This window comes from Astatotilapia calliptera, chromosome 15 (assembly GCF_900246225.1).
Source record: "Astatotilapia calliptera chromosome 15, fAstCal1.2, whole genome shotgun sequence".
NCBI lineage: Eukaryota > Metazoa > Chordata > Actinopteri > Cichliformes > Cichlidae > Astatotilapia > Astatotilapia calliptera.
Genome location: NC_039316.1, coordinates 32,438,733 through 32,466,469, shown reverse-complemented (window position 1 = coordinate 32,466,469; position 27,737 = coordinate 32,438,733). Strand labels below are relative to the sequence as shown.

The following is a 27,737-nucleotide window of genomic DNA, read 5'->3' as shown; positions in this document are numbered from 1 at the left end:
TATACTGATGTAGTTGCGTAGAGTAGGAGTAGAGTAGTAGCCACCACTAAAGTCACAAATTCAGTTCTATTTATATAGTGAAATCATAGCTGGACTGGCCATTGGGCATACCGGGCATTTGCCCGGTGGGCCGCTGGCGATTTTTTGTTTTTATGGGCCGATGGGTTGTTTTTTTTTAGTTTTTTTTTTAGGGTATATATAATGAAAGGTGTTGGATTGGCTAATTGGTCATGATCGACTCTGGGCTGGACCAATTACAGCCGAGGAGGCCGGATGCACCCTCCCCCTTGTTTAGCAATCACGTGATTTTCGCACATTGCATGCCGGGAACTCGTGGCAAAACAATCCAAGTACCGCATTAAATGCAAGCATTTGCAGCACCGCAAAACGTTCATTCTCCGGTTCCAATACCTTCTTGTTTTTTCTTTGCCGCACAACAAAGGAATGTACAAAACAAAAGGAGAAGAATGGAAGAATGACGGTCCGTACAAAGACAGACTCGACGAAAAGACAAAGAAAAGATACGAGGAAAAAATCAAAGGAGTGAAAGGGTCAGACCCTTACGAGCACACAGAGGGACAAAAGACGTCAGCGTGCTGCCCAACTTTCACCACGCTCATATTTATAATTGTACGGTTCTTGGAGTGAGTGCATACACTCATGAAGTTTAGTAACTTCAGGTCACTGCAAGAAGCCCAGGTACAGTTTACCGACGGATGGGTACAGGACCTTGAAATGCACTGTGTAGAACGAAAGACCATCGTACGAACAAAGGTAAATTTACCAGTCTCACAAATCGTCGTCATAAATACACATTCGTTAACCGTTTATTAATAGGACCTTTGAGCTCAATTAATTAGTAGTGGAAATAATTTCTGGTAGCATTACAGAAATGTAGCAGTGACAATAATATTGTATGCTGTAATCGTACTGGGCAATTAGTGATACAAAATACCTGTTTTATCCTGTGAATAAAAGTATATGTTTTTGTCAGTGTACCATGGTAATAACAGAAGCGAAACGCAATATTGTGTCAGGACAATTTACTATTTATGCACAATAAACAAAGAAGCATAGCGCGACAATTTCTGTTCAGCGCCAGACTTGCTTGTAACCTATATCACCAATTATGTTATGAAAATGACGTATTAACTACTACAAAACTCTGACCTTTGTGGGAATGCTTGGAGCAGACTAACCTGTGAGCTGGAGTGTTCTGGGACGTTATATTTGGTATATCCAGACCATCCGTCGGCTCTTACTTCGGAAACATGGCTTAAAAAATTTCTCTTCAACGACGTAATCCGATTTAAAAAAAAAACGATCTCTTTACCCGTCGGCTTCCCGTGGCTGTCATGCGACCGGCTATTGAAGTTAATAATACAACAGCTTCTTGCCATTTTTTGGGTTTATTTTTATCGCTGTGTAACTGAGTTCAATTGAAAGCCTGCGTGCGCTAGTACCTCTTGCCACAAGTTCCCAGAATCCTTTGCGGTTTTACACCTGAATGCCGTCACATTGTCAATCTTTATCCTGGTGGGCCGGTCTCTAGTCAAAATGCCCGGGCCGATTTTTTGTCCCAGTCCAGCCTTGAGTGAAATGTATGCATTATTCTAAAAGCAACCACTGCAAATGTGTTAAAGGATTCCTGATGAAGTGGGAGAACAAAACGTGCTCATCCTTATGCCAGTCTGTCTGGAAATGAAACTTATGACATCGTTATGTTAACTCATTTTTTTCTGTTGAGACCAAAGTAGCAACATACATTTAGATTTGGTTCTTTCTAGAAACAAACATCTGAAGGCAATAAAAAAGGAAAATAATGATGTATATTGTTTTTAAATGTAGCTACTTAAGTAGAATTTTACTTGAGGAGTTTTTTTCTGACAACCTTTTAATTTTACTCCCTACATTTTTAAACAAATATCTGGACTCTCTGCTCCTTCCATTTTCAAATAAGGCTCCTTAGTTTTGCTTATTATTTTCTGTCACTGAGCCTTCAAACACCAAATAGTCTCTTCGTGTTTTGCTAGGTAAAGGTGCAGCTGCTGTACGTCACAGGGAAAGAATAGAAAGAGACAAACTGAGGTAGACTGTGTTATTTAAAGGTTACATGAAAATCCTCTGCAGGTTAGTGCAAGGTATGCAGGTTAGTTTGCTATATATTTCTATATTTCTGTACTGTGATGGGTTTAAAGTAAACAACAGTGTGTTGGACCGGTGCATCCATCTAATTGATGGAAATCACCCAGGAGAGCTCATGAAACATCTGCTCACATCTGGTTGAATTCAGGTGTGTAAATCCGCAGGGAACAGCAGGTCAGCTGATCACAGCCTGTACACTAAGAATATCTACTGGAGGTCTCAATAGAAATTATTGTAAATTGTGTAAATTGTAATCCTTTCCCTATGCTGAGCCATTAAAACTGATTTTGGGGTTCATGTAGATTGTGTTTGTCTTTTTGTGATTGATTCCACAGATTCAGTCACTTTCTTTACTACGCTCAAACAACCAAGAGTCCAAAATGAACCCCATGCTAACACAAAGCCAGCAGAGAACAATCTGCGCTCAGCTGAGAAGAGTCAAACTACAGCTGCTGTACAAGGCCAGCATCCACGGCTTCACCGGTGCAGCATTTCACCAAAGATGTGACAACCGCTCTCCCACTGTGTCTGTGGGCTACAACAACTCTGGTTTTGTGTTTGGAGGCTACACCAAACAACCTTTTAGTCAGTCTGGACAGTACGTGAATGATGATCAGGCTTTTCTTTTTACATTTAATGGTGAAAACCTCATCAAATATCCAGTTACTAATCCTACATATGCAGTGAGAATGATAGCTAACTCTGGGCCTTATTTTGGAGGAGATTTGGTTCTTGTCAATGGAAGCCAAGCAGTAACGTACAGCAATCCAGGAAATTATTACAACTTCCCTGCTGCAGAGATGCATGGCAATGATCTCAACCTGACTGAGTGTGAAGTCTACGAAGTGGAGGGTAAGTGTAACATAAGGCATCATGTAATCATTTAGCTGTTGCAGATAAGTGTTGATAAATTTGATATATCACAGTACAAATACTACAATATGCCAACACCCAAGCATGATTACTAACAGACCTGCCAAATAATGAAATCTCTTAATTTAAAGATGTCTGAAAAAATGAAGTAAGCTAAAAGATCTCAAAAAAAAAAACATCACAAAACAATAAAGAAACTTGAGAAACAAAGTCAGTGACATCTAAAGTTGGGGACTTGAGTGAACCATATATATATATATATATATACAACTGATATAAAACTAACACAACATTTCATAATAAGAACATGAAACCAACAGTCAAACTGTTAGGGTCCCTGGGTCGTTGACCCAGTGTTTTGTGTTTTTGGTTCTTTGATTTTGTTATTTCATTATATTCTAGCTTTGCTTTATGGGTTTTAGGATTATTCTTAGTTTAGGTTCTCTGGGTGGGGTTTGGTTAGAGTTTTAGTGTTCTGGTTTTCTGTCTGTGTTCCATGTTGCTGTCTCCCCTTTCTGCTGTATCCCCACATCCAGTCAGTGTCTGTGTCTGCCCTGGTCCCACGTCTGTTCCCTTTGTTATAGTGCCTGCCCGTGAGTCTGTGTTATGTTTCCTGTTTTACTTTGAAAGTCCATGTCTGATGTTAATGTGTCTGGTTTTGCTTCCCCTTGTCTCGTTAGGCCTGATTTGTCCCAGCTGTGTTTCCCTCCTGTTACTCATTTCCTGATTGCTCCCTCTGTGTATTTAAGCCCTGTGTTTCTCTGTGTCCGTGTCGCGATCTACCGTTTATTTTGCTGTGTGTTTTGCCCAGCCACTGGTCTTAGTTTATTTTGACTTTTTTCCCAGTTATGTTATGTTTGAGTTCAGCATTAAAGCTGTTTTGGTTTAAGTTTCTCTCTGGAGTCTGCATCTTGGGTCCCATTCCTGTCTGCACACAGCCGTCACCTAACACAAACATGGTGGTGGCATTGTGATGGTGTAGGAATGCTTTTGCTGCTTTTACTTCAAGACCGTAAACAGTATAATCCATCAATTATACTGTTTTCATAATTGATGGAACCACAAGTTCAGTAGTGATGGGCAGATGAAGCTTCATGAAGCACTGAAGCTTTTCATCCAATTGGTTCACCCCAGCGCAAAGCTTCTTGAAGCTTCATTTGCTCTAGTAGGACACCTACTGGACGTAAAAATATTGGTTGGCATGAATTTGAAGAGTGTGACATTTTGCACACAGCCTGTAAATGTCAACAACAAAAGATCTATATTGTAGTGATGCAGTATACTGTGTATATTTATACTGGCAGTATGGAAAATGATAATTTGGAAATGCTTAAAATGGAAATGATCATCTCCTCCTTGAATCGCCACCTTATCGTGGTGGAGGGGTTTGTGTGTCCCAGGGATCCCAGGGGCTATGTTGTCTGGGGGCTTTTGCCCCCTGGTAGGGTCTCCCATGGCAAACTGGTCCTGGGTGAGGGACCAGACAAAGAGCGATTCAGAAGACCCCCATGAAAAGAATATCGAGGGAACAGTTTACCCTGCCCGGGATAGGGTTACCGGGGCCCCGCCCTGGAGCCAGGCCCGGGGAGGGTGCCCGAGGGCGAGCGTCTGGTGGCCGGGCCTTAGTCCATGGGGCCCGGCCGGGCACAGCCCGAAGAGGAGACATGGGCCCATCCTCCTGCAGGCCCACCACCCGCAGGAGGCGCCATAGGGGTCGGGTGCATTGTGAGCCGGGTGGCGGCCAGGAGCAGAGGCCCTGGCGGACCGACCCCCGGCTGCCAAGACTGGCAATAGGGACATGGAATGTCACCTCTCTGGTGGGGAAGGAGCCTGAGTTGGTGCGTGAGGTTGAGAGGTACCGGCTAGATATAGTTGGGCTCACCTCTACGCATTGTCTGGGCTCTGGAACCAGTCTCCTGGAGAGGGGCTGGACTCTGTCTCAGTCTGGAGTTGCCCCTGGTGAGAGGCGGTGGGCTGGGGTGGGTATTCTTATATCCCCTCGGCTTGCTGCCGGTACGTTGGGGTTTTTCCCGGTGGACGAGAGGGTTTGTTCCCTGCGCCTTAGGGTCGGGGAACGGGTCCTGACTGTCATCTGCGCTTATGCGCCGAGTGGCAGTTCGGAGTACCCAGCCTTCTTAGAGTCCCTGGGGGGGGTGCTGGAAGGTGCTCCACCTGGAGACTCTGTTGTCCTGCTGGGAGACTTCAATGCTCACGTGGGTAACGACAGCGAGACCTGGAGGGGCGTGATTGGGAGGAACGGCCTCCCTGATCTGAACCCGAGCGGTGCTTTGTTATTGGACTTCTGTGCTAATCACAGTTTGGCCATAACGAACACCCTGTTCGAACATAAGAGTGTCCATAAGTGCACGTGGCACCAGGATGCTCTAGGCCGTAGGTCGATGATCGATTTTGTAATCGTATCACCAGACCTGCGACCATATGTTTTGGACACTCGGGTAAAGAGAGGGGCTGAGCTGTCAACTGATCACCACCTGGTGGTGAGTTGGATCAGGTGGCGGGGGAGGACGCTGGACAGACCTGGTGCACCTAAACGCGTAGTGAGGGTGTGCTGGGAACGTCTAGCAGAGGCCCCAGTCCGCGAGATCTTCAACGCACACCTCCGGCAGAGCTTCAACAGCATTCCGAGGGAGACTGGGGACATTGAGTCCGAATGGACCATGTTCAGCGTCTCCATTGCCGAAGCTGCTGCATTGAGCTGCGGCCGCAAGGTGGTTGGTGCCTGCCGTGGTGGTAATCCCCGAACCAAATGGTGGACACCAGAGGTGAAGGGAGTCACCAGGCTGAAGAAGGAGGCCTATCGGGCTTGGTTAGCCTGTGGGACTCCGGAGGCAGCCGACAGGTATCGACAGGCCAAGCGGAATGCGGCTCGGGCAGTGGCTGAAGCAAAAACTCGGGTGTGGGAGGAGTTCGGAGAGGCCATGGAAAAAGACTTTCGGACTGCCTCGAAGAGATTCTGGCAAACCGTCAGGCGTCTCAGGAGGGGAAAGCGGTGCTCTACCTGCACTGTGTATAGTGCTGGCGGAGCGCTGTTGACGTCGACTGAGAAAATTGTCGGGCGGTGGAAGGAATACTTCGAGGACCTCCTTAATCCCACTGACACGTCTTCCGGGGAGGAAGCAGAGTCTGGGGATGAGGGGTGTGACCCGCCAATTTCCGGGGGCGAGGTCACTGAGGCAGTTAAACAACTCCTTGGTGGCAGAGCCCCTGGTGTCGATGAGGTCCGCCCCGAGTTCCTGAAGGCTCTGGACGTTGTAGGGCTGTCTTGGTTGACACGTCTCTGCAATGTTGCGTGGAGATCAGGGGCAGTACCTGTGGACTGGCAGACCGGGGTGGTGGTCCCCATCTTCAAGAAGGGGGACCGGAGGGTGTGTTCCAACTACAGGGGGATCACACTCCTCAGCCTCCCCGGGAAAGTCTATGCCAGGGTGCTGGAGAGGAGGGTTCGTCCGCTAGTCGAACCTCGGATACAGGAGGAACAATGCGGTTTTCGTCCGGGTCGCGGAACACTGGACCAGCTCTTTGTCCTCTCGAGGATACTTGAGGGTGCATGGGAGTTTGCCCAACCAGTCTACATGTGTTTTGTGGACCTGGAGAAGGCATTCGACCGTGTCCCTCGGGGTGTCCTGTGGGAGGTGTTGCGCGAGTATGGGGTGTCTGGCCCATTGCTACGGGCCATTCAATCCCTATACAACCGTTGCAAGAGCTTGGTTCGCATTGCCGGCAATAAGTCGGACTCGTTCCCGGTGGGTGATGGGCTCCGCCAGGGCTGCCCTTTGTCTCCGGTTCTGTTCATAATTTTTATGGACAGGATTTCTAGGCGCAGCCAAGTGGCGGAGGGCTTTCGCTTTGGTGGCCTCAGAATCTCATCTCTGATTTTTGCGGATGATGTGGTTCTGTTGGCTTCATCGGGTGAGGGCCTCCAGCTCGCACTGGAGCGGTTCGCAGCCGAGTGTAACGCAGCGGGAATGAGGATCAGCACCTCCAAATCTGAGGCCATGGTTCTCAGCCGGAAAAGGGTGGAGTGCCCACTCCGGGTCGGGGATGAGTTCCTGCCCCAAGTGGAGGAGTTCAAGTATCTCGGGGTCTTGTTCGCGAGTGATGGGAGAAGGGAGCTGGAGATCGACAGACGGATTGGGGCTGCGGCTGCAGTAATGCGGACGCTGCACCGGTCGGTCGTGGTGAAGAGGGAGCTGAGTGTAAAAGCGAAGCTCTCAATTTACCGGCCGATCTACGTCCCTACCCTCACCTATGGCCACGAGCTGTGGGTAGTGACCGAAAGAACGAGATCGCGGATACAAGCGGCGGAAATGAGCTTCCTCCGAAGGGTGGCTGGCCTCTCCCTTAGAGATAGGGTGAGAAGTTCGGCCATCCGGGAGGGGCTTAGAGTAGAGCAGCTGCTGCTCCACATCGAAAGGAGCCAGCTGAGGTGGTTCGGGCATCTGGCAAGGATGCCCCCTGGGCGCCTCCTGGGCGAGGTGTTCCAGGCATGTCCCACCGGGAGGAGGCCCCGGGGCAGACCCAGGACACGCTGGAGAGATTATATCTCTCGGCTGGCCTGGGAACGCCTTGGTATTCCCCCGGACAAGCTGGAGGAGGTGGCTGGGGAGAGGGAGGTCTGGACCTCTTTGCTTAGGCTGCTACCCCCGCGACCCGACCTCGGATAAGCGGATGAAGATGGATGGATGGATGGATGGAAATGATCATTTACTGTGAGGTGAGGTGTGGTTGGGGTGTGGACAGTGGTTGTGCTTTTGTAACGTTGAGGTATGGACAGCTACACTGAGCCTCAGTCCTGCCTGTTCACATTTTATTCTGTAAAAACTAAATTTTCACTGCTTTTATGACCTTTTTAGTGGGGAGAACATAGCTAGGATTCAATGATTTAACAAATCTTGTAAATCCTTTGTCCTCCACAATGCTAAATGGCTGGGAGTCCTCAATCACCATGGTAACCAGGTCTTCATCTATTTGAGATTGTTCTCCTGAGGAAAGACAACAAAAACAAAGCACAAATATAAATATCACACACGTAACTTATTACAGTTGTATAATATTGTTATATCATTTAGTAACATTACTGCATGCTATATTATCATTGCATTTGATGGCTCACCTGGTCTTGCTCCACAATCGGTGTTCCCTTATTCTCATGCAAAGCTCTGTAGTGCCTAAGCATGGATGAGGTGTTGTTGTTATTATATCCCAGCTCCCTGGCACATAGCAAACACTTCACCTTGTACAAAAGTAAAGCCGCTTAACATAAATTGTATTGCACCATCAGTATTATGAAAATACATCTTCTGTAGAAATTTAAATACCTTGTTGAGAGGAATAAAATCAAAATGTTCCCACACAGGGGAGAACATCCTCCTCTTCTTAGCTGGCCCCATTCTCTCCTGACTTTCTCTCATAAACCTCCAAACTGTCTCCAAACTCTCACTAACTGCAACTGTCCATCAAACACCCACATTTTGAATGAAGTCTGAGGGGTTTATATCGCTGTCATATCTCGCGGCAAAGTTCGAACCACTTCATGAACCAGTCACGTGGTACAGCCGGGCAGCGAGGCTTCGCACGTCATCATTTTCAGCTCCTCCCATAAATGAACTAGCCTCGATACGCGCATCGCGGAAACGCCCCCTCCATTACTCGACACAAGCTTTGAAGCCTCGATACAGAACGTCACATCACTAAAGTTCAGCTCCCTACCAGAAAATCCTGAAAGAGAATGCCAGTCATCAGCTCATGCCATGAAGCTCAAGCATATTTAGGTTAGCAGGGGAAAAACAGCAAGTCCATGTCTAAATGACTCAAAGCAAAATGAAGGCTTGGGATTAGCCCAGTATGTATCTGCAGATCTAGAGAGTTGAATTTAATGTCTTTACTAAATTCAATAACATTACTGTATCATTTCACTTTTATCTTTAAGAAAGCACTGAACTTGAGAGGCCATGGAGGACTGTAACCTGGGAATCTAAGTAAGTCTGATGGAGCCAACATCCAGTCTGATGCTTTATGCACAACATATTTTAAAGAGTTTGATCGGGGGAAAAGCAATAATCTATTTTTGAACTGAATGCAGTTACATTATCCACACTTTATGACAAACAAGCTATATTTGAATGTCATACTCTACAAAGTATTTAAGGTGGCATTCCTGCAAAATACTATGCAATACTGTTTACCATGTTACCATGTTTTGTTTTGGCTTTACACTAAACATTACTGTTATATTCAAAATTTCTTCACGTTCAAAATGTTACCATTATTCATCTCCTTGTTTTGTACAGGAAGAGGACGGAGCTGATTGAGAGCATTAAAAGCTACAAACCCACAGTCAGCTCTGTAACCCAGCCTCGGGTTTTGCTCATTGGACCAGTCGGAGCTGGAAAGTCCAGCTTCTTTAACTCTGTCAACTCTGTATTCAGAGGCCACGTCACCAGCCAGGCCATCTCTGGCTCCTCCTCCACCAGCCTCACCACACAGGTCTGTGTCTGCTGTCTGATGATTTCCACTTATTGTGACTGATTTCAGTGGTCTGTCACTCATTCTCATTGTACTGTAAACAGTTTCGCTCCTACTCTGTGAAAGCTGGACGTGAAGGGAAACCTCTGCCAATAATCTTGTGTGATACCATGGGACTGGAGGAGACCAAAGGGGCGGGGCTTGACATAGACGATCTGAGCAGCATCCTCAAAGGTCACCTGCCAGACCGTTATCAGGTGCTACAGTACATCAGCGGGACACTGAATGTATGAAACACTGATTTGTCAGCAGTCGACTCAAACTGTGTCTCTGTTTCTCCTCAAATGTGTCATTTAGTTCAACCCTTCAGCTCCTCTGCATCCTGAGGCCCACAGCTATCGCACATCTCCTGGACTCAAGGACAAGATCCACTGTGTGGCCTATGTTATTGATGCTTCCAAGGTCTCCATCATGCCCACAGGGCTGGAGGAGAAGCTGGATGCTATCCGCAGAAAGGTCAACCTAATCGGTCAGTGCCTGAGGTTTTGTCATATCTTTGGGGATTAGACAGTTTATGTGTAAAACAAATGAAGACAAAAATGCAATAATGTAAAAATCACTGAAAATCAGTTTTTATCTGTGCAAATTAGTATATTATGTGTTGAAATTGGAAATGTTTTCCCTTTTTAACAAAAAAAAAAAGCTATAGGTGGACCAGTTTAACAGCCGTGCATGGACTGTAGACAGGCAGAAATGAGCTTAATGGAAAACAAGCCTTTATTGAGACTGATTGCAAAAGTACAAAGTAATCAAAAAGGAAAATAACACAGGAGGAAGGGTATGTCAGGAGACAGGAAGTAACTAAATGTAAGAGAAGAAGAGTGACTGGCACAATAAGATGGAAAGTACAGAATACAAAGATGCAGATTTCACACACAGACAGGGAGACAAGACTGACTACATACAGGGGACTCTAGGGAGGATGCACAGATGAGACTAAGACAGACTGGACACGAAAGGAAACGAATTTAAACAGAGAACGTGTAACTACAAACATGATTAACTAAACTTGGAAAATTCACAGCACGACAGAACTCTGCACAAGTGAGCCGGAATCATGACAGCAATTTTCAACTTCATTTCATATCTTAAACAACTCAAAGAATTTGGATATTCCAATAACAATCCAATAGAAATCATTATGTCAAAGTGATCTTCCTGCTCATTTTGTTTCCAGGTATTCCTCAGCTGGTCCTCCTCACTAAAGTAGATGAAGCCTGTCCACTGGTGAAAGAGGATGTGAGAAACATTTATAAGAGTGGCTACATTAAAGATGTGGTAAGCATTTTTTACTTTTTTTAAACTGCTTTTTTTTAATTTATTTTTTATTAATAAACATTTTATATGAGGGTAGTAATACTTTTTCCCCTGTGTTCTGTCATACAGATGCAGGAGGTCGGCTCTCGGCTCGGTGTGCCGTTGTCCTGTGTTGTTCCGTTGAAGAACTACAGCGAGGAGCTGGAGTTGGACATGAATTGTGACATCCTGTTGCTCAGCGCCGTCATCCAGATGCTTCGCTTTGTTGATAATTACTTTGATGAGCTCAGTGACCGAATGAGCAACATGCAAACCAAAGACTAGGAGAAGACTGAGGAGATGATGTAATAGTCTGAGCAGCTGATGACATTTCCTTTAAAATGATTCAATCATGTACCTGCAGGTGATCCTACTGAGTACTAGTTCCCTGTGTTAACTGGGTTACTTGAAAGGCAGAAATTAGAAGCTAAACTACAAATTAGAAGCCTTCTTATATTGTGGGTATTGGGAGATATAGTATCTGTACTTTGTGAACATCCAGTTTCTCCCTTCAAAATTTTGGTGAACTGGTTCTTAATTTGAGCTCAGCAACAGAAAATAATGACATTAAAGGTCATCAGTCTCAAGATAATAAATTATTTTGAACATTTTTGTTACCTCCTTTTTTCCATGTAGCTGAATATTTCATCACAAGTTAATAGATTTAATAAACTAAATTACTGTTTACTGTGTCAGAACCAGACACGGGGAAGCTGCATTCAGCTTTTATGCTTCATATATCCGGAACAAACTCCCAGAAAGCCTCAGATCAGCTGAAACACTCAGTTTATTTAAATCCAGGTTGAAGACTCACCTGTTCTCAGCTGCATTTGAATAAAACACCAAATCCACACTTTAAACTTAAATTTCAAAACTTACATTTTAACTACTGATTTTATCTACTGTTCTGATTTTATCTACTGTTTTTTTTATCAATTTTAAATCATGCTTTTTATTGTTTTTATTTTTTAATGTCTCTGTAAAGCACTCTGAATCACCTTGTTGTTGAATTGTGCTATATAAATAAACTTGCCTTGCCTTAACAACCCCGACTCCTACATGATGTTTTGGTTTAACATGAAATATTTCAGCACCCTGTGTAATTTTTTGCCTGCAAGGTGCACACATGCACACAAGAGAAACACTCAGTATAGCAGTATTATTTTTGGGGCAAGTTGCATCTGGCTTTTGGAATTGAATTTCTGCATACAAAATAAACAAAATGTAACTTTATTGTACTCAAAATGGTGCAAACACAACAACACACAACAACACTCAAACACAAACATTTGTGGCATCAATAAAAGGTATGTATTTATAGCTTTTTCTCTTTGTAACGTGACCTTGGGTTTTAGAAAGGCGCCCTCAAATAAAATGTATTATTATTATTTCCAGAGTTTAACAATCAACACCTGTGTTAAAATCTGAAATGCCCGTGGAGTTGATTTAAAATCTGCTCTGGCACATTTTTAGGAGTTGCTACTTAAAACAAGGAAAAAACAAACAGGAAAATAGGAAGATGAAAACCTTCAGTAACATGAGCAGAGATCATCAAGAGCCCGAAGGAAGACCACAAGAAGGGAGCAGAGTGTAGGCTCTTAGGGCAAAGCTGACAGTATCAGACAGTTCAGTTAGTCGATAGCAACACACACAGAAAGCACACATAGGATTGGTCACAGTCCAAAGGATGGTTTTCTTATCAGCACCTACACTGTAGCTTATCAGTAAATGATTTACTCAGATGGGCCACGATGATGGGTAATGATTTCCAGGTTTATGGTTAAAACTATGACGTATGCGTTCAGGCTAAATGAAACTAGGGGGCGTCTCCCATTTTGACCTCAGGACTTCCAGGCCATACTCAGAACAGATGTTACTGTATACTGTGCTAAGCTTGTTTCTGTGCTGCCATGATTAGTGCCTCTGTGCAGTCCAGCTTTGTCCAGCCACTGGTAGGATTTCTGGATGTCAGCCACCTCCTCTATCTGCCGGTGGTACATACCGTGCAGGGGCCTCTCCTTCCATGATGGTTCCTCCTCTTGGTCCTCTTCTTTCTTGGGTTTCTGCTGCCTGAGGTATTCAGTAAGCAGGGGGTTGGTTGTGGCCATCTTCCTTATGTACTCACAGATTTTCTTTGTTTTATCCTCTGATGATGGTTCTGACACTCACTAGTCCCCGGTTTCCTTCCGTCCTTCCACTTAGCGTACAGTCTTAGGGTGCTGGACTTGGGGTGAAACCCTCCAGCTCCAGGAGCATCCTGGTCTTGATGTCAGTGGCTTCTATCTCCTACTTTGGCCAACTTATTAATCCAGCAGGGTACCTGATCACAAGCAGGGTGTAGGTGTTTGATATCCTGGATTGCGTTCTTTCCATTCAGCTGACTCCTGAGGACTTGCCTGATCCTCTGCAGGTATTGGGTGATTGCGACTTTCCTAGCGGCCTCTTTATGGTTCCCATTTCTGACCACCTTCTCTTTGTTACCATCCGACTACGTTTCTCTCCAGTCATTCCAATGTTGTTGCTTATATCCTCATATCCTCGTGATGTGGATCAGTAAGTCGATGTCTCATTCACTCTTGGCATATGGCTTGATAACCCCTGCAGACACACACACACACACACCCACACACACACACACACACACACACACACACACACGTTCTCCTTGTCCTCCTCTGTCTTCAGCCAACAGTAACTCAGCTTCCACCAGCGCCCTGTTGGCCAAAGCACCGCAGTGAGTTGTTGTTAACCTGCTATGGAAATCTCATTTTTAAATATTCTCATGAAAGTTGTCGATTTTGCCCATCGGTGCCCTGCTTAGCTCAACATCTCGAGCAATGGAATTCATTTTCTAAATTGTTTTTCTTCTCTTAAAAAAATGTACAAGATTATCTAAACAAACTGACACTTTAATGTCATTATTATTAATTAATTATTATTTTACAACTATAAGATCCTATAGTAAGTTTTGTACTGTTCTCATCTGAGACGGTATGTTCCATTCCTTTTTCAGAGGGCTGGAGAAATTGTGCACTGGAAAAGGTTAATGGACTTTCATTTTTAGCATTAATTAGTTTAAAACATTGATTGGTAAACGCTGCTGTTGTAGCTATATATTTAGCATGCATAAATTGTGTCCTGTTTGTGAAACTTGCAGCAGTTTTAGTATCTCTAACGTCATACCAATATAATGATTATCATTGCAATAACAGTGTTTGCACACAGGGTGGAGCTGAGCGACCAAGACAGATGAACCAATAGCTACTTCGCTTGTTGCCACAGATGCAGGCTGGATCTCTCGTCAGGATTCCTCCGATTCCTCAGCTCCTGCAGAACCACAAAATATGAACTGCATAGAGATATTTGATTTCCATCTTGTGTTCAAAGGATTTATTGAATATCACCATCAAAAGGGGCGTGTCCTTCCTGGGCTGGGAAGACAGGGTCAAGTTTATTTATGTAGCACATTTGCTAAACAATGTAAAATGCAACTAAAATAAGTGAAATGCACAACAATGATGCAATAAAATATAAAAGAGAAAGAATAATGCAATAAGTCAATTAAAAACAACAACAACAACAACAACAACTAAGGCTGGTGAAACCAAAATGTTTTGCTGCTCAAAGTCAGACCATACGGAAGTGTTTCTGTTTTAAAAGTTCAGTGTGCAGAAAAAATGTTCTTAATTTTGCTGTTGTTTGAAGCAGGTAATGTATCTTAAGAATTTACTTGTGTATGTTCACGAGAATGCATGAGGCGTAGTATCAAGAGAGCTGTGGTATAAGACTGGATTTGACTGTGTCTGTTATTATATGCGTTTCTCAATTGTAACAACATCCTTGAGGATTTTGTGCCTACAAAATGATCTTTTTTTGGTTTTTAAAAATAAGACTCAAGTCAATATTTGCGTTTCAATGCAATTTAAACAGGAAATGTAATCAGTCTTGTACAACAGCATGCTCTCTTTTATTTCTCAAAAACTTTAATTAATAAAGCTAAAACTCTTAATAAATTTATTTTTTTTATTATAAGAATGATCTTTATCAGTCAAATTGTTATTCATTAAAACTTACTACACTCACCGTTTTGTTAATTAGGTAAAATTACAGTAGATTAAGACAATCACACATATGTGTTTCAAACCTGCCATCATTGAGATGCACAGGTTGTCTTTATAGAGAGCTGAGGTTACACGTGGCATCATCTTGTGTTCTCTCTTCCATCTCCATTATTATCTGAATAATATTAAGGGAAAGGCTGACTTGTAAGTGAGGGAGGAGATAGGTAGGCCTATTGCGAACAGGCTTAACAGGTTAAACCTGTCATTACGTCGGAGTACTGCTGACGTATTGGTGGTAACATTTTGTTGTTGTTTTTCCTGAAATTAATACTCATAGTTTTCTAGATCAGACTAGGACCGAATGTAGGAAAATAAATCATTAACCCCACAGAGAAGTTGAAGTTGTAGTTTCTGCCATTGTTACTTTTAGATATTTTAAACTGAAAGGAGAGGCGCCACAAAGCACAGGCTTTAGCAACACTGCACGTAAGGCGTTCAGGACATCCAGTTTCACTTGCACAGCGCGCAGACGGCTGTCACACGTGTAATCTGCGCAACCACGATCCCCGCTCAGTTTCTAACCACAGCAGGTAAGACTGAAAATATTAAAGAGCTGCATGATTTTCAGAACTTTGTAAAAAAAAAATAATGTATGCGCTGGTTTTTGTTGTTGTGTGGAAGCATTGTGTTAAACTGACTTTAACACAATGCCCAGTAGGTTATTACTCCGACTTTTCATTTGAGCTTGTGGATACACTTTTTAAAAATATAACAAAAATGGTCTGTATTTATATAGCGCTTTACTAGTGCCTAAGGACCCCAAAGCGCTTTACATATCCAGTCATCCACCCATCCATTCACACACTGGTGATGGCAAGCTACATTGTAGCCACAGCCACCCTGGGGCGCACTGACAGAGGCGAGGCTGCCGGACACTGGCGCCACCGGGCCCTCTGACCACCACCAGTAGGCAACGAGTGAAGTGTCTTGCCCAAGCACACAACGACCGAGACTGTCCAAGCCGGGGCTCGAACCGGCAACCTTCACGATTACAATGCGAACGCCTAACTCTTGAGCCACGATCGCCCCAGCCCCAAAAGTACAAAGCGATACCTTAAGAAAGTGCAACGGGTACATCTGTGTTAAACTCATGATATTAGTGGAACGTTTGGCACAGTTTATAAGCTGGGTGTGTCTAATCCTTTTGACAGTTTTTTTTTTTTTTGGCTGTCCCCCAATTCATTGGCTGCATTCTTCGAAAGCGGCACAGCAAACCATCCAGGCCAAAATTCGCCACTTTTCCAACCGTTTTTAATAACGGTGTTTTCGGCTGCGGGGCCCAGTGACAGCTGTGTCGGAATTTTCTTAAAATAATGCAGGGCCCTCCCCATGGTTCTCTCAACTGCTTAATTTAAACTCCAAATACCCAATCAAAGAGGAAGAAATTCATCCCAAACCCACTTTGTTGCAAAGCGACTGTCCAAGTTTGCCTACTTCATCTATTGACACTGGCACCACTGACTAACAATGAGCCGTGAGGTCATTCCCCAACTCTCTGTGAATGTTACTCGTGGCCATTTATCAGTGATCATGACAATTTGTTTATTGTTTATTATTTATGATATTTAACTGAACTCACAGCCCATTGTTCACTCAGTAACATCAGCCTGTTTAATCTTCTGATTGTTTTCCATTTTTGGAAAAATTATTTTTCTCACCCAATAATTGATTCACTTTAGCCTTAATTTGAAGTGAAACATACAAAATGATCACATCTTTCTGGTTTATTTTTAGCTATCACTACATGATGTTGCCCAGACAGGTTAAATATATTAATATTTGTCTCTGAGACAATCATAGAGGTATAAAGTCTTATAGAAAAAAATAATGTACTGAAATGGAATATTTGAGACAACTGAGTTGAATTCAAATTCAAATCAAATTCAAATTTTATTTGTCACATACACAGTCATACACAGTACGATATGCAGTGAAATGCTTAGACAACTGCTCGTGACCTAAAGAAAAAAAGACTATGAATAGGATAGGAATTCCACCACTGGTCATTTTTTAAAAAGTATATTTCTCAGATGCATCACACCTATGAAACATCTCAATTTGCTCCGGTAAAAGTAAATCAAATGAGAGAAAGATTTTCAGTCAATCATACTCTCCACCATGGCTGTAGTTGCTACCAGAGCCGTTGAAAGGAACAGTTACAAAACCCCCAAAAATGTTAGCTCACCACTTTATGATGGTTTTTTATTATTTGTTTGTGTGTTTCAAATAGGCTTCTTGGATTAAAGATAACAAGATTTGAACTATGAACCCCAGACTAACACAAAGCCAGCAGAGAACAATCTGCGCTCAGCTGAGAAGATTCAAACTAAAGCTGCTGTACAAGGCCAGCATCCACGGCTTCACCGGTGCAGCATTTCACCAAAGATGTGACAATCGCTCTCCCACTGTGTCTGTGGGCTACAACAACTCTGGTTTTGTGTTTGGAGGCTACACCAAACAACCTTTTAGTCAGTCTGGACAGTACGTGAATGATGATCAGGCTTTTCTTTTTACATTTAATGGTGAAAACCTCATCAAATATCCAGTTACTAATCCTACATATGCAGTGAGAATGATAGCTAACTCTGGGCCTTATTTTGGAGAAACACTGGTTCTTGTCAATGGAAGCCAAGCAGTAACGTACAGCAATCCAGGAAATTATTACAACTTCCCTGCTGCAGAGATGCATGGCAATGATCTCAACATGACTGAGTGTGAAGTCTACGAAGTGGAGGGTAAGTTGTAAAAAAAAATCATGTTGTTTTTTTTAGATGTTGCAGTTGATAAATTTCTTATATAATAACAGAACTAGTAGTTCACTAAAACTGTACTACATTAATATTTTTGGATTTGGGCACCAATTTAAAATCACAAATAAACTTACTGGTTTCTTTAACAGGAACCACTGAACTTGAAAGGGCATGGAGGACTGTAATCTGGGAATCTGAGTAAGTTTAAGGAAGAAACCATCCTGCTTGGTCTATTAACATTCCTCGGTTGTGCACAATATCCTTTCTACATTAAATGTAAAGTATACTATTGAATACTTAGCATGATATGGTATACTAAATATTTTAGATTTTGACAGAATCCATGCAAAATATGGAATATGTGTAACTGCAGCTGCTTCTGTCAAAGAAGTAATATTAGGAAAAATGATTTTACTACTACGACTTCTTCTAAAATGGGAAAAGTTCTTTATTTCCTTGTTTTGTACAGGAAGAGGACGGAGCTGATTGAGTACATTAAAAGCTACAAACCCACAGTCAGCTCTGTGACCCAGCCTCGGGTTTTGCTCATTGGACCAGTTGGAGCTGGAAAGTCCAGCTTCTTTAACTCTGTCAGCTCTGTATTCAGAGGCCACGTCACCAACCAAGCTATAGCAGGCTCCTCCTCCACCAGCCTCACCACACAGGTCTGTGTCTGCTGTCTGATGATTTCCACTTATTGTGACTGATTTCAGTGGTCTGTCACTCATTCTCATTGTACTGTAAACAGTTTCGCTCCTACTCTGTGAAAGCTGGGCGTGAAGGGAAACCTCTGCCAATAATCTTGTGTGATACCATGGGACTGGAGGAGACCAAAGGGGCGGGGCTTGACATAGACGATCTGAGCAGCATCCTCAAAGGTCACCTGCCAGACCGTTATCAGGTGCTACATTATATCAGCGGGACACTGAATGTATGAAACACTTATTTGTCAGCAGTCGACTCAAACTGTGTCTCTGTTTCTCCTCAACTGTGTTATTTAGTTCAACCCTTCAGCTCCTCTGCATCCTGAGGCCCACGGCTATCGCACATCTCCTGGACTCAAGGACAAGATCCACTGTGTGGCCTATGTTATTGATGCTTCCAAGGTCTCCATCATGCCCACAGGGCTGGAGGAGAAGCTGGATGCTATCCGCAAAAAGGTCAACCTAATTGGTCAGTAGAGTTGAGTCAACAAGGTTCCTGATAGCGTTATTGCGGCTTCCCACTTCCCACTGTGACAAAGAGAAAGACACATCCACACTCACACTCTCTCTTACACAAACTCACAGACACACACACACACACAATGTTGATTTATTCACCTGTGTATTTTTGAAGTTTTGTGTTCCAGGTGCAGCATGTTTGTTTTCTTACAGGCGCGGCACTTGGCGATACATCGTGCATCCTTTTATCACACACCCCCCTCCCTTTTTTCCCTGTCTGTCCTGCTTTAGACATTGTCACACTGTATACGACATATTATGTAATAACTGAAATAACACAAATAGATATGAATAAATAAACAGATAAAATAAACGCCTGAACAAGAGGAGCATTTAGATAATTTAGAGATCTGATCTTGAAAAAGCAAAATGTGAAGCACAACACTGCATTCAGATCATTATTATGATTGCAAAAGCTGCCAGATAGGTCAGGATTTAAAGGAGAGAAAAAGCCAATGCTCCCCAAACAATACCTACCTAATTATCAGCCTGTTAAGATGAATGAATGCAAATCATTCAAAACCTGTATTTATCAATGCAAAGAAACATCTCAAATGTTGAAATTTGTCAAATTCTTTTTTTATTCAATAAACAAAAAATATAAAATTGCTAGCAGGCTAGTTTAGCAGCTGGACTTAAACCGTGTTTTTTGTGATTCATGCTGATGTGATTTGAAGGAAGCAGGTCCTCAAATCTCATCTGAATGTTACCATGTGTTTATCCAAAACCTACATAAACACCTGTGAAGATGCCCGTTCCATAACATCACACAATATCATGATCTCTGTATGACATAGATCATGATGTCAATGATTTCAGTAAAACTGGTCACACTACAGAACAATTTCCTCTTCAACACTATTCATCTTAATTTCATCATGATGCAATTCATTATAAAGCCAGGGACAAAGGTAGCAGCAATATTTTGGAACATGATCAGTTACAATAACTGGACAAAGAATATGTGGAAATTATTTAATGGAAAAACTTTTAAAGATCTTCATAAAGACTAGAGAACTATTGCTCAGAACCACTTAAAAAAGATAAATATGAAAAAATAGTGAGTGACTCAAGACTCTTGCACAGTGCTGTGATTATTCCAGATACATGATCTTCAGATACTGAAACCTCATTATAAAAACCTAAGGTATTTTACCAGTCATCTTTCTGGTTTGTTTCCAGGTATTCCTCAGCTGGTCCTCCTCACTAAAGTAGATGAAGCCTGCCCACTGGTGAAAGAGGATGTGAGAAATGTTTATAAGAGTGGCTACATTAAGGACGTTGTACGTGCTTTTTATTTTTTTTACTGCTATTGTGGTTAATAATAATAATAATAATAATAATAATAATAATAATAATAATAGTAGTTTTCCTGTGTTGTGTCATACAGGTTCAGGAGGTCGGCTCTCGGCTCGGTGTGCCGTTGTCCTGTGTTGTTCCGGTGAAGAACTACAGCGAGGAGTTGGAGTTGGATATGAATTGTGACATCCTGTTGCTCAGCGCTGTCATTCAGATGTTTCGCTTTGTTGATGATTACTTTGATGAGCTCAGTGACCGAATGAGCAGCATGCAAACCACAGAGCGGAATGAAGTTAAGAAGCAGCTGTACCAACCCGAGTAGCTGATGAATTATGTCTGAAAATGGTTCGTTTACAGCAAAAAAAAAAAAAAAATACTTCGTTTATTCATCATCAGTGCAAACAGTTGAAGTTTCTAATGGCCCTGGGATTTGGTGTTGTTTCTGATTTATTGATTCTTCTTCATTATTGTGACTTTTGAGTTCCTTGTTATCATACTGGATTGTGAGTTTTGAGTGACATCACCACGTTTACAGTTTTATTCTGATCATCTTTGAGTTTTGCTTGCTCTCTGTATGACTGCCTTGATTACCTTTTTGTGTGTCTCATAATGAATGTGTCTTATTACCCTCCTGTCTTGGTCCACGCTCAGTCATTCAGTAAATCCAGGAAAGTTGATTCTGTTTCTGTTTGGATTGCTGCTTTATACCTTTTTGAATTTAGTCTATTTTGGAGTTTTGAATCAGCCACAACAAAGGCTCGGCTCTTTCTGAACATTCTGCCTCCATTGTCCTGTATTTGGGGCCTCATTTGCATAATCATAACAAAGCTTTAGTATTCTGTCATTTCAGACACTTTACCCTCACATCAAACTCTGTAGTAATGATACACTAATGAGTAATGGGTTTTTCCTTCAATTAATCATTTTTCAGTTGTTATCATGCCTACTATATTTATATTAGACTGGATGCCTTCATGTAAATGTGACAATTAAATGATTGGTAAAAGTAGAATTTTAAAAAGAAAACGTAAAAAAATTCAGGATGTTGGCTTTATAAAATAATTACAGTTATGCATTTTGATAATTATACGTCTTTCATAAATTTGCAGCTCTACACCAACACAGTGGATTTTCAAGCAATTAAGATGTGATTGGAGTGCAGACTTTCAGCTTTATTTAAGCATTTTTACACAAACTATTACATTAACAGCTTATGAATTAGAGCCGTTTTTATACACACAAAAATTCCCATTTTCAGAGGCACAAAATTAATTGGACTAGTCAGGATTATTTTAAACATGGGGATTGTTTTTAACACTTGGATGAAATCAGTCAATGACTGTCTGAAGACTAGAATCTTTTTATTTTTATTACCAAATGCTCATTCCTCTTTTGAGATATTCTACCAGCCCTTTACTGCTTGTCTGGGGGTCTCTCTCTGTATTCAGTTTTATATTTAATAACTGAAATGCTGACACTGTAAGAAAATTATACAGTGTCAGAGGAGAGGATTAATGTTAATATTACATAGATAAAATGACTATTTTGCTGCAATGGCAACATGTGAAGCAGGCAGTTATTATTATTATTATTTTCTTCACTCATTCAGACAGATGGCCAAATTCCCTCACTTGGTTCTTCCATCAGTTTTGCAGTCCTGGAAGTCAGTAAGCTCCACTCTGCCACCTGCTGGAAAAGGAATATTGCATTTTTTTTTCTACTTGCTTCAGCTGTGTTGCTTAGCTCTAGTGTGCATCCTACTATGGAAAGAGGGGGACTGGGATAATCATCTAGGCAATACCATTGATTGGGGAGGACAGGGTCTGGCATATGGAGCTGAAAGGAAAGGAGGCAGCGCTCTTTGAAGACCCTAAACTCTTGCTGGGCCAAGATGTTGTTCATCAAGACTTCCTGCTGACACTGGAGCTCCTGCAGAGCCAAAAAGGAGCAATATTCATGAATTAGGATGAGCATGAAGGAGAGGACAAAATCAAGCATAAACAAGTAACCCTTTTTCAATTACTGACTTTATTTGAACGTTAGAGCAGAGACAGAACATAGCTGTGTGGAAAACTAGTTGGAGCTGGTCCAATGAGTTCTTTAACTCTGTCAGCTGTGTATTCGGAGGTCACATCAACAATCAGGCCATTTTTGGTTCCACCACCCCAGCCTTACCACACAGGTTTGTGTCTGTTGTCTAATGATTTCCAGTCACTGTGATTCATTTCAGTGATCCACGTTTTGGGGTGTAGCCAATAATTTTGCTCTTACTTAGTGAAAGGTACGCATGAAGGGAAACCTCTGCCCATAATTCTTTTATACCATGGGACTAGAGGAGAGCAAAGAGGTGGGAATTGACATTGATGACCTCACCATCATTCCCAAAGGTCACCTGCCAGACTTTTATCAGGTAATGCATTTCATCAGCAAGACACTGAATATATGAATTCTGGGCTCCATACCTTACAGCCTCAACACCAGTCACACACTTAGTCAACAACAGACAAAAAGGACAAGATAGGCTTTCCTGAATCTGAGACGCTTCCCTGCCAGTGTTGGGAAAGTTACTTTGAAAAAGTAACTAGTTACTAGTTACTTCTTCAAAAAAAAGTACCTGAGTTAGTAACTGAGTTACAAGATTCAAAAAATAATTAATTACTTGAAAAGTAACTATTGCGTTGTTTTAAAAAAAAAAAAAGTTTAACCCTCTGGGGTCCAGGGTATAATTGGCCATTTTAACTACTTTTGATGTTTCCTCCACATTTCACCTTTAAAAACTGTTTATTTGCCTTGTTTGGTATCATCTTTTTCAGCACAACCTCACATGTCTGAATTTACAGTTACATTTTGACATACTGTATTAACACAATTGATCTAAAATCAGACAAAAAAAACATAAAATCAGAGTAGAAAAAGTTATATTTTTTACTGTAACAACCACAAACATGTTTAATGAATCATATTTCATAACTTTAAATGCAAATATACATTTTCAATTTTAAAACCGTATGCACACGTTTTGGAAACAAAGTTATTTGCAGCCATTTACCTTTTACCTTGATTTTTCTTAAAATAACCATTTCAAACTATTTACATAACAATCAGGTGTTCTGCATTCAATAAAATGCCACACAAATTATTTGTGCCACTCCAAAAACATAATTTCTGTCCACTATAAAGGAGAACATCACAGCCTGATACCTGCAGGTCTGACAGCAGGTGTATCACTCCTGTTTTATACCTGGAGACAGCAGCCACCTCATTGTTCTGACAGACAGCACAAAACTATCCACAACACTACACAAGACAAGACATTAACTACACACTCCAAACACGCTATAGGTCACAAATCTCTCACATCTCAAAACTCGCTCTCGCTCTCTCTCGCCGTCACTCCTGAAACTTCCTCCTCTTCCTAAACAACCAAATGTCATGTTGCCATATAATTTTTTGATTGGTCAACATGGTGCATTTTTCCATTTTTCAACACAATTTAAAAACTGGTATATATCACCTTGTAACTTTGTCATCTTGATGTGGTCGTGTGATTCACTTACCATGACTACTTTATTCTTACTCAGTCAAACAGCAGCACTCATACGCAGTGTTGGGTAAGTTACTTTAAATTAGTAACTTAGTTACATTACTAGTTACTTCTATCAAAAGTAACTCAGTTACTTCAAGTTACTCGTTACTTTCAAAGTAACTAGTTACTAGGGAAAGTAACTTTGGTTTTACTCAGAATTCTCTTGTTGACCGCCGCCATGATTCTAGCCTACATCACAGCGACATGTGTGCTTTTTACATCCAACACAAAAACTGCAGTCGTGGTGCTTTCGATTGTACTCAGAAGTCGGAAATTCTGCCTTCTGAATAGGAAGATGTAGGTAACACCAGACTGCAGATGAGCTGCATACAGAGCTGGACTGGGACAGAAAATTGTCCCGGGCATTTTGACTAGAGACCGGCCCGCCATTATAGGAAAAATCATAAAGCCTTTGAATGAAAACAAACGCTGTTGTGACAGTGATGTACACTGTTTTGATGGTATATATGTATCAATCTATCAATCGTTTGTTGTAAGACTCAGATAATTATTTTTTAAAAGCAAAACATTTTAAATGAGAATAAGAAAGAAAAGTATTTCTTTGTGCCCCCCTTTCCCTGTTAATGCCCTACCTGGCCCCCCAGCAACACTTTGCTAGACCCGCCCCTGCACAGTTACCAGCTGTCAGCTACATAGAAAAAGGATCCTGGTGTTATTTGTCTCTCAGAAACAGTTCATAACTTCCCTTCAACTCATTCCTGTCACCTAAAAGGTAAACCTGTTTCTCCATCACAGCTCTGATGATTCAGTAAGGACGTCTCCTGGTTTCATCTTCATGTTTCCCTCTCACCAGATAACCAAACTGATATCATGACCAGCAGCTTTTACAGCTGTGGCTCCAGCAAACATCAGCTGATACTAGAAATTAATATTAAATAAAATCTAACAACAGCTGATCAAGCTTAAACGTGCTGCTGTTGTTTAGCGCGACAAATCGCGTTCCTTTTCACCTCAATACGAAACGCACAATATTTTCTCTGAAAATGGGACATTCCGTTTTTTAGGGCACGGTTGGCAACTCTAATAATTAACCTTATGAACTATGAACAAAATAAAGTTCAACATCAGTAACATCATAGCACCCACCCAGCTGTATAGAAACTCCGTCATGCTAGCTAGTACGCAGTACGGAAAAAAGTCAGCACAACGAAAATAAACTCCACCTAAACTTGGTTCATATCTGACCCAGATAGACTGAAGGTCATAACTTATTACCTGAAGTTCAGTTCTCCTGACACTCGGACCAGCGGCCGTTTCGGGTCTCTCCTCTTGCCTCCCCTTTCCCTCATCCACCTGCTGGCCTCCACCACTTGCTAATGTTACTGAATCTGTGGAAGCTCCGCGATAGCCACCACACGAAGTAACGAATAACACCTGGGATTTAGATTGGTTTTGGCATAATAACTAGTTACCATGCTCGTTACCACAATAATAACGTAGTTACTGTAACACGTTACTTAATAACGCGTTAGTCCCAGCACTGCTCATACGATTGTTTTGCCCCCTTAGCAACACGTGTTGTGCCAAAAAGTGACTGCCGTCCGCGGGAGCGTGCGCAGCTGCATAAAGCTGTAGCGCCCAGATTACTTGGAGCTACTTCTGTGCAACTGATATAAGATGCCGTAAGCTGAACACAGCTTCAACCATCTGTTTGTTAAAAAATAGTAACGGACTGCATTTTCTTGTTAGTAACGGTAACAGCGTTGTAACGATAGAAATAGTAATTAATTAGATTACTCGTTACTGAAAAACGTAACGCCGTTAGTAACGCTGTTACTTGTAACGCCATTATTCCCATCACTGTTCCCCACCCACCTAAACTACCTCATAACTGGGCAATAGCACTTCCCTCACCTGAATGTTCCACTGCCTAAAGCCTGTGTGCAATCTAGAATCCCCAAAGCACAGACTGGACATCCAGATGTTGATGAATACACAGGATAGCTTGCCCAAGGCAACACACACCAACCCTATGAACATACAATAATACAGATAATACAAAGAAAATAGGAGGTGTGCTCTCCCATCCTGACGTTCTGGGGTCTATCACTGAGGAAGTCCAATATCCAGTTGCACAGTGAGCTGCTGAGTCCTAAGTTGCTTAGTTTTTTAACCAGTTTGTGGGGTTGAACTGTGTTGAAGGTGGGGCTTAAGTCCACAAACAGCATTCTCACATAAGTGTTACTATTGTCCAGATGTGTGAGGGTTGTGTGAAGAGCTGTTATTGTGGCATCGTCTGTCGACCTGTTTGCCTTGTATGCAAACTGGTATGGATTGAGGTCTGCAGGAATGACAGCCTTAATGTGTGACATGATGAGTTTCTAAATACAATTGGTGATTATGGGCATTAAAGGAATTGGATGACAGTCATTCAAGCAGCTCACTGTGTTCTTCTTGGGCACTCGAATGATGGAGGCTGACTTAAAGCAGGATGGTACTACAGACTATAGCAGTGAGAGGTTGAAGATGAAAGGCGAAAACCTCTGCTAATTGGTCTGCACATGCTTTAAGCACTCTTCCTACTACTCTGTTAGGACCAGCTGCTTTGGACTCTGTGCAGTGTGGTTCTGACCTGATGCTGTTCCAGCTGAATGGGGGCATTGTCCCCCTCTGAAACAGGTGCTGATGTCCCTGTTTTGTTGGTCAAAGGCAGAGAACTCATTTAGAGTGTCAGGTAAGGTGATGTGCAGAGAGTTTGTTTGTGTGCAATTGTGTTTGTAGCCTGTGAGTCTCTTGATCCCCTGCCACATGTTTCTGGAGTTGTTTGTGCTAAAATGTTCCCCTGAGGCACTGTTTGTATTTGCACTTGGCTTTGTTTATGCCCTTTAGCAGAGATTTGAAGGCATTGTCACATGCTCTTAGTAGGGCTTGCACTTCTTTGTTGAGCCATGGCTTCTGGTTCAGGAAGACTTTATGAGTTTTTGTTGTTGTTGCACTCTCAGTACAGAAGTTGATGTATGAGAGTACGGCAGATGTGTGGCCCTCCAAGTCTGTTCTTTCTGCAAATATACCCCAAACCGTGTTGTCAAAACAGTCCTGTATGGCTGTCGTGGATTCCTCCCACATAGCAAAATTGGTATGGCCCGCATCTGACCCGCATCTGACCCACACAGTGTGCTTACACATGGCCCACATACCGCAAAGAATGATGGCCCTTTGGTGGCCCAGATCTGGTTTGCCAGAGGTGACCCACACATGGGCCATCACAAGGCCAGTTGCAGACACCCCTGTGCTGGCCAAGAACAGTTTCAGCTCTGGCCCCAGATGTCAGCCTAATGTGTACCTTAATTAAGCCCATATCTGGATGACATATGTCTTATCATGCCAGAAGTCAGCCAGCAGTGCTGGCTTGATACCAGATCTGGGCCAGACCTGTCTGCTATGTGGGCTAATGTTTTCACAGACAATCTGAGTATGGACCGTGGACACCACCACAACCATACATGAAGCCACGACAGCCCTACAGGTTTGGGGTATATTTGCAGAAGGAACATACTTGGAGGGCCACACATCTGCCGTACCGCCATTTCCTCTCTAGCTTACGAGTTATCTGTTCTAAGATTTGAGAGTTATACCTGGGAGTCAAGTTCTTCTGATTTGTGGCTTTCTTTTCAAAGGAGCTACGGTATCCATGGACGTATATAGTGGGGAAAAAAATTATTAACAAGATAATCAACATCTGTGGGAGTGGGATTCAGGTAGCTGTTCTGCACTGCGTTGGTACAGGGCATTAAAGATGATAACAGTGGGTGAACTTTATCCTTTAACTTAGTTACAGTCCATTCAGAAAGACATCTACTGGGATGAAGTCTACTTCTCACTGCTGTGTAATCAATCATTGTAAATTTAAATGTTAACAGGAAATGATCAGACAAGA

The 27,737-nt window shown here is 42.4% G+C and overlaps 2 protein-coding genes across 2 annotated transcripts; both read left to right on the top strand.

Annotated features, from left to right (window-relative positions):
- The first annotated feature begins 756 nt into the window (after positions 1-756).
- On the top strand, positions 757-11,470 carry LOC113006393 (interferon-induced protein 44-like). The gene is made up of 8 exons (XM_026142346.1): positions 757-774; positions 2,481-2,997; positions 8,969-9,017; positions 9,330-9,525; positions 9,609-9,761; positions 9,862-10,033; positions 10,742-10,842; positions 10,951-11,470. Exons 2-8 carry the CDS (start codon positions 2,526-2,528, stop codon positions 11,143-11,145), a joined length of 1,338 nt encoding a protein of 445 aa, XP_025998131.1. The 5' UTR covers positions 757-774; positions 2,481-2,525; the 3' UTR covers positions 11,146-11,470.
- Positions 11,471-15,205: 3,735 nt separating this feature from the next.
- On the top strand, positions 15,206-20,930 carry LOC113007132 (interferon-induced protein 44-like). Its single transcript, XM_026143569.1, has 8 exons — positions 15,206-15,511; positions 17,212-17,716; positions 17,881-17,929; positions 18,201-18,396; positions 18,480-18,632; positions 18,733-18,904; positions 20,137-20,237; positions 20,345-20,930. Exons 2-8 carry the CDS (start codon positions 17,245-17,247, stop codon positions 20,573-20,575), a joined length of 1,374 nt encoding a protein of 457 aa, XP_025999354.1. The 5' UTR covers positions 15,206-15,511; positions 17,212-17,244; the 3' UTR covers positions 20,576-20,930.
- Positions 20,931-27,737: the final 6,807 nt, after the last annotated feature.